At 46.6% G+C, this 6846-nt stretch overlaps 1 protein-coding gene across 14 annotated transcripts in view; it reads left to right on the top strand.

The window, feature by feature from the left end:
- The first annotated feature begins 3134 nt into the window (after positions 1–3134).
- Positions 3135–6846, top strand: part of NEXN (nexilin F-actin binding protein) — a 42620-nt gene continuing 38908 nt past the window's right edge. For 2 of the 14 annotated variants that reach the window (XM_035018182.1, XM_035018184.1), the window contains exons 1-3: positions 3649–4160; positions 6119–6190; positions 6746–6784. In XM_035018182.1, coding sequence (XP_034874073.1) covers positions 4114–4160; positions 6119–6190; positions 6746–6784 — 158 coding nt within the window. In that variant the 5' untranslated portion in view covers positions 3649–4113. Of the gene's footprint in view, positions 3400–3646; positions 4161–4601; positions 4814–6118; positions 6191–6745; positions 6785–6846 lie in introns of those variants that run through there. The other 12 variants (XM_035018190.1, XM_035018191.1, XM_035018196.1 and 9 more) reach the window with 10 other exon arrangements.

Raw genomic sequence — 6846 nt, 5'->3', positions numbered from 1 at the left:
AGCCATTTGAAGGTCTGACCAGGACTGGAAGATCTGCTGTCAAGATTTGCTCATTCACATGGCTGTTGTCAGGGGGCATTAGGTCCTTGCCATATGGGCCTCATAACAGAGCTCCCTGAGTCTCTTTAAAACTGCTGGCATCTCCCAAATTGAGTAATCCAAGAGGTATCAAGGCAAAAGACCCAGTATCTTTTATAACCTAGACTTGGAAGTGACATACCATTATACCATGCTAACATATCGTGTTATATTGATCATGCAGACCACCTTTTTGACACAATGTGGGAGGCGAATATTAAAAGGTGGGATCATTTGGGGTCATCTTAGTGGCTGGACACCACCATAAGGAATGATAATACACTACATCTAGTTAAGGTAGACCTTTTTCTTCGGGCAGTCTTGATGTAGGTTCAAGGCCTTTACTTGGAATATGGATCCATTTGGGTTCTGAGGTATCTTTGTTGTATAAACTGCACCGCTAAATCATCATCTGGGATTTCCAGTTTCCCTTACTTTTGAAGGAGAAAAAATTTACATGAAAAGCAATGTATACTGAATTTTGTACCCAATTTTATATATTTGTCTTTCCCACATCTAGCTTGATGGTAATTTTTATCATCTATCAAGTCTTCAAAGCTTTCATCCTAGCTTTTATAAAACCGTAACTCATTTTGCCTTTATATTTCTTCCTTTTGTAATGTTGATGTCATTTCGATAGCATGCATCTGATACAATCAAGTGGGAGAACAAGCCCAGGTGACTCAGGTATATGAGGTATATGAGGAATGTTCATACAAATTGGCAAATCTTTGATTTCCAATAGTCTTAAACTTAGCTTATCCAAACTGAGCTCCTGACTACACCTGCCTAACCTCCTCCTGCCAGTCTTTCTCATGCCAGCAAATGACAACTCCCTTCTCCTAGGCCAAAAACTTGCTCCTCACACCGCATGTTGAATCTGTTGCCAAAATCTACCAGTTCTACTTCTTAAAATGTACCAAGAAAAAAAAAATGCCGAGCACGTCTCACGATCTTCCCAGGCATCACTGTGGTCCAAACTCCCATCACCTGCCAGCCCGGCTGTTTTGGAAGCCTCCCAGCTGGTCTCCCTGATTCATTTAGTGTATTTGCAGCACATCAGCCAGAGTGAACGTGTTAAAAATATGTCTGATCATGTCACTACTTTGTTCAAAATCACCATGGCCACCCACGTTAAAGGCCAAAGTCCTTCCAACGTTGGGCAAAAGGGTTCACCAGCCATGTCCTGCCCCACTCCGCTTCCTCTTTCCCCCTTTGCCTGCCCAGCTTCACCCGCACAAGCCTCCTTGCTCTTCCTAGAACATGTCAGGATCCTCCTCGGGCTTTTTATAATCTTTCCCTGGACCCCTTTCCCTCATGTGTTTCCAGATATTTACATGACTCATGTTCTGCATCTGCAGAGATTTACCTAGCTCACTGTCTCCCTTTCCTTAGGACTGATTTATAATGAGGCTGTCCCCTCAGTATCCACCCGCCCCATTCATGGCTTTCCCTACTTTCCTGCTCTGGATTTATCCGTCGTGGATATCACTAAGTACATAGTTTATTTGCTCATTGTCTGCCCCCTTCCACAAAATGTCTCTTCCCATGATGGCAGGACTTTTTATTTGCTTTGTTACTGCTGTATCAGTATCTAGAACTGTGTATTTGTTGAATGAATGAATGAATGAATGAATGATGAATTGGTGAAAGAAGAAACAGGCCTTGCATGCTGTGGGTAGCTATCAGAGTTTTGTAGGAAAAATGGAGCACTCTGTTTAATCTGGTGAATCCACTGAGTGGATATCCGTTAAGAGAGCTTCTACTCATTACTTTAAGTCATGAAAATAAATGTATCCTTGGAAGTTGAAAAGTGTAGGGAGGAAAGGGGTGGAATGAGAGTTTATAATAGGGGACACTGACAGACTGGGAATGAAAGAAAGGCTTCTCTGAGAAAGCATCATTTAAGTGGACAACAAAAACTTACACCGAAGTTAGGTAAGTGGGGAGTGGGGGAAAGAGGCTTTCATGCAGAGAACAGCTTTCGCAAAGGCCCTGAAGCTGGAAAGTTCCATGAACTAAAGAAGGTCAAGATGATGGTATTGAAGGGAGCAAGGGGGCGGGGTGAGCTAGGTCATCCAGGCCACCTATCTGTATTAGATTAAGTTTAAACAGCTGTTTTAATTACCAGTCTGGAACTTTTCTCTAATTGAAGAATGAATAGCTTACACGTTGAAAAGAATTTCTATCCTGAGTAAATAGTGTATGGGGATGGAGTGTAGAAGAAAAGTTACAGCTGAGAGTAGAAAGCCTTCTCAATACCCCTGAAAATATAGCCTGAGCACCACATTCTGCCCAGATCTCCAAGTTGGAAGTGGTTGTCCCTGGTGTATCTCTGTGGATGCTAGCTCAATTAAAAAATTTTTCTTTTCTTTCATCGATCTTTTATTATTTATTTTCTGCATGCAGCGAAGAACTGAAGATCTCCCCCACAAGAAAAATTCCCCCTCTGGATGAGCATTTCAGGTTTTAATATGGGTTGTTTCATGGGTTTAATTGACAGGCTTGTGGTCCAGGTTGAAAAGGCCCATGGGTGCTAATATTCAAAGGTGCCTTTATGTAGGTTTAGAAGGACCAGAGATGACTTGCCCTCAACTAAGGAAAGGTGCAAGATTATGTAAGTATTTGCTTTTAGGGGTTTTTTTTTTTAACCTCCTCCCCTCCCTTCCCCTTCTCCTTCCACTTTTCTCTATCACCACCCTCCTTGGAGTTAAAGAGGAGAGCCAAGAAAAGGACAGCCACAGACAGACGAAGTGGTCCCCGGACTGCCGCCCTATGTCGCCGAGAGAAGCGGGCCCCAGGGCAAACCGGCTGTGGGTGGTGGGGAGCCAGCTCCAGCCTGACTACGAATCCCATTCCAACAGCACTCCCTTCCCACTGGGGAGGCGGCCTTCCGTCCCCGGCCCCTGCCGGGAGGTGGAGGCTGACCCCGTATGAAAGGCTCAGCGATCCAGAGTCGGGCGACACGCAGGTTCTGGCGGAAAGTTGGCAGCCACCGCCCTCCCTCCCGGCTCCCTCCCCGACGCCACCCCCCGCCCCGGGCGCTACGGCGGGGTGGGGGCGGGGGGAACTGGCCTAGTGTTCCGGAACAGCTGCTGCCGGCGCTGGGCCCGCCTGGAATGCGGGGACAGGCTGCGCACCAGGACTTTTATGGAAACTTGCTGGTGGAGACGGCGGCGGCGGCGGCGGCGGCCAAAGGGCTCCCAGCGGCCGGAGCGGCAGCGGCCGGAGCGCCCAGACCCCCGCCCAGACCCAGGCGCAGGACGCGCACAGCCTCTCCGCGCGCAACGAGGACGCTCGCTCATCGCCGGCTCCTGGCGGGTGAGAGAGTCGGGGAACGTGGGGCGGGGGCGGCGGGGGCCCGGAGGTGTCGGGTCCCCCCCCCCTGCGGGGGCGGGGGCCGCAGGGAGACGTGCCCCGCTCCCGGCTCCTGGCCGGGCTGCGGCCGCCGCACCCGAGCGCGCGGGGCTGCCGCCAGCTGTGGCGGCGCGGGCGGCCCGGCCCGAGCGAGCGGCGTCCTGCGGGCTCGGCGGGGTGGCGGCCCGGGTCTGCGCGTCGCCCTGCGCTCCTGCTTTCAGCCCCGGCTCGTGCCCGGTCGGCCGAGTTGCGTTCGGCTGCTCTCTCCACTCCTACAGGGAAGAGCCCTCCGCGCGCGAGCGGAGCGGGTGCAGTCCCTTCGCTCTACCCTTGGGGTCCAAGCGGGTATAAAGTTCGGTGTCGTCCCCCACCCACCACGTGCCCCCGGCGCTCCGTCTCCGCCCGCGATGCCTGCTGTTTTTTAAGAGAAAACCAGTCCCGGTCTGTCCCTGCGGCGGCTGGGGAGTAAAATGGGATTTAACAGCCTATCATCTATCCCCCTCCCTGCAAAGTATGTTTTGGAGGCGATTTTGTCCGAGGTGGGATGTTGGGGTGGCACAGCTACAGTTGGGAGTTGGAGTGCACAACGTGGTCACCTCTTGAGACCTCTCCCTTGTCCCTGTGCTTTTTGAAAATGCGAAGCCATTCCAGCTGTTTGTAACTGTGAAACGCTCCACAATGCTAAAAATGTGTTGGCATTTGAAAGAAAATAATCGAGTTGAGAGGTTAGTTGATTATCGCAATGGCTCCGAGGTCTTCATTTTGTATTTATTTAAGGTCCATAACGCGAACAAAGAGAGTTGGGGGGAGGGTGCGGTGGAGAGAGAGCGAGAACAAGGTAAAAATAGCATAAGGAGATGTCCTATCAAAATGTCTGTCCTAGGGAAAGAGGCAGGTAGAAAAATGTAAGTGAGCCTTAAGAAAGAAATAGTTCCATTTGCAAAGCAATGGGAGCATCATTCATCAGATAAATTTTCTTTTTTTTTTTTAAAGATTTTATTTATTTATTTGAGAGAGAGAGAATGAGAGACAGCACGAGAGGGGAGAGGGTCAGAGGGAGAAGCAGACCCCCCGCTGAGCAGGGAGCCCGATGCGGGACTCGATCCCGGGACTCCAGGATCATGACCTGAGCCGAGGGCAGTCGCTTAACCAACTGAGCCACCCAGGCGCCCCATCAGATAAATTTTCTTAATGAATTCATGTAACGGGCCCTTTGGCCTGCGAGTCACAACATAACTATGTATTTGGCAGTACCATTAAGTAAACCTGAGTATTTATACCATCTTAGTCACACGTCATTGGGCGAACCTCATTATCCCCCCCTCTGCCCAGTCCTTGTACAGCTTAAAGAACTGCCGTAAGAAAACTCAAAATACACGTAAGTCTCTGGAATTCTTTTTGAGTTTGAGGTGTGTGAAAAATGAGGTGTGGAAAAATGCATAATTGAGCGACAGTTTTCTGGGGAGATGTGTTTAATATAAATGAAATTTGATTATTTAATATAATTAGTTAAGATTTATCCTCACAGGTATTAGCCCCCTATTTTTGAAGATCTTTTCTATTTTTGACTGGCATAATTTAAATAAAAATGTGGGAAATTGTGTATTTTATCTGCAACAACTTCCTTAAGGAGCCCTGAGCAAAAACCACAACAAAATTCTTTTAAATCCAGTTTCCCTCAATACAGGATTGGTGTAATTCAATTTTAATAGAAGATTCACATTTCTACATCCATTTTAGGCTGAACTGTAGTGAATAGCAGTTTCTCTTGCGCACTTTCAATGAAATCTGTGCTATTTTTGAAAATTTGATATGTAAGACTGATCATTGTCAAAATGTATGTCATCTTGAGCTGGCTATATTTAGCATCAACAAAGGAATGCGTTATCTAGGCTTTTGAACAGTATTTTTCCCCTGAAATTACACTTGAAGTATTTAGGTTAGGGTTTCACTTGTGAACAGAATGAAAACCGCGTATGTATATTTAGAAGAGATTAATTGGGGATTTAGATTGCTTAGAACCCGAGTGACCTAAAATGACATACTTCGTTTAGGAAAACAAAAAAAAACCTGTTATTTTTGAAACACCCTAAAGGCAAATAAAGGTACTGTTTAAATAACACATGCCTACAAGAAAGAAAACAATGCAGTAAATGTAGAAAAGGATGTAATAGACGGGCAGATGTCTAAAAGTTTTATGGAAGAGACGAGTCAGTACATTTTATAGTATGTAGGCCATATACACACAAAAAATATCTTGGTAGTCTACTTTAGAGGGAAAATGACCTACAACATTCTTAATAATTTCACCTAGTTCTGTTCTTTAATTAGTTTGTGGTTTATATCACCTGTGTAGTTTCTTTCATGTTCTCTTCTGGTTTTGTAATTGCAAAATTACATATTCTTTACATACACTTGGAATTGTTATATTTTCTCTTTCTGTTTAAATTCAGTGCACAGTTTGGCTGGACTTAGGGTACTATACTTTCTACACTCTAGGATGAGTGGATTTTTACCCTGAAATCCAACTTACTTCTAGTAAAATTTGTTTTTTGTTCTAAAGTTAATACAACCATATTGTATTTATGGTTAAAAATGATCAAGAATGGAAAGGGGGACTTTCAAAACAGGACACATGTACCGTTAGTGTTTTGATATGTTTCCTCCTTTTCCCCGTGCACAGGATTCTTTTCTTGTGTTGCCGGATCTCTGGGAAGCCGTGTGTGCAAGCCCCGGGTGCAGTATCTGCCATCCAGTAAGTGTTCAGTACCCCTTCTTTTTCTCCCCACACCTCCTCCTTTTTTTTTTTTTCCTTCTTGTCCTCTCCTCCCTTTTACTGTGAGATTAGAAGGCAGATTGGGGCTCCCTGGTCCGCATTCTGAGGTTGGTGAAATTTGACTTCTGCCTTCTTTTCTGTGCCTCTTTCTTGTCCTTTCCTCCCCCTTGACTGTGCCTCCTTCTTTCAGCCAAACTAGGCCTCCCTTTGTCTCTCCATTTTCTCAGTGCCGCCTGTTCCTGTAGATCAGGGGCCACAGATTAGCACAGTAGCATTAGCATGTAAGCCACGGCCATGCTTACAAATTGGTACATTTTATGATAAGGATTTCTAGCGTCTCCTGAAAAACTGGGTCCTTTCTGCATAGCAGCAGTACCCTGGGACTGAGCACTTGCTTCCCCCTCAGGGCACACATACCCCTTTGGACACTGTCGCCATCATTCCCTGTTACCTTACAACCAGTCGTCACTTGCTCATGTTACCGGTCAGTGACACTGCCTTACCTGATCTTCCATTTACTTTGCCTAACCCTAGACACTGGAGTACGCAGCAGTCCCCTGATGTCCGTATGAGGCAAGTCTGAAGCTGTGATAGGATGGAGAGGATGGAGAGTCTGGACCCGGCATCAGGGACCT

Source organism: Mirounga leonina, unplaced genomic scaffold (assembly GCF_011800145.1).
Source record: "Mirounga leonina isolate KUSES-001 unplaced genomic scaffold, KU_Mleo_1.0 Mir_173, whole genome shotgun sequence".
Lineage (NCBI taxonomy): Eukaryota > Metazoa > Chordata > Mammalia > Carnivora > Phocidae > Mirounga > Mirounga leonina.
Note: the sequence above shows the minus strand (reverse complement) of the source record. Positions and strands in the feature narration are given on the sequence as shown.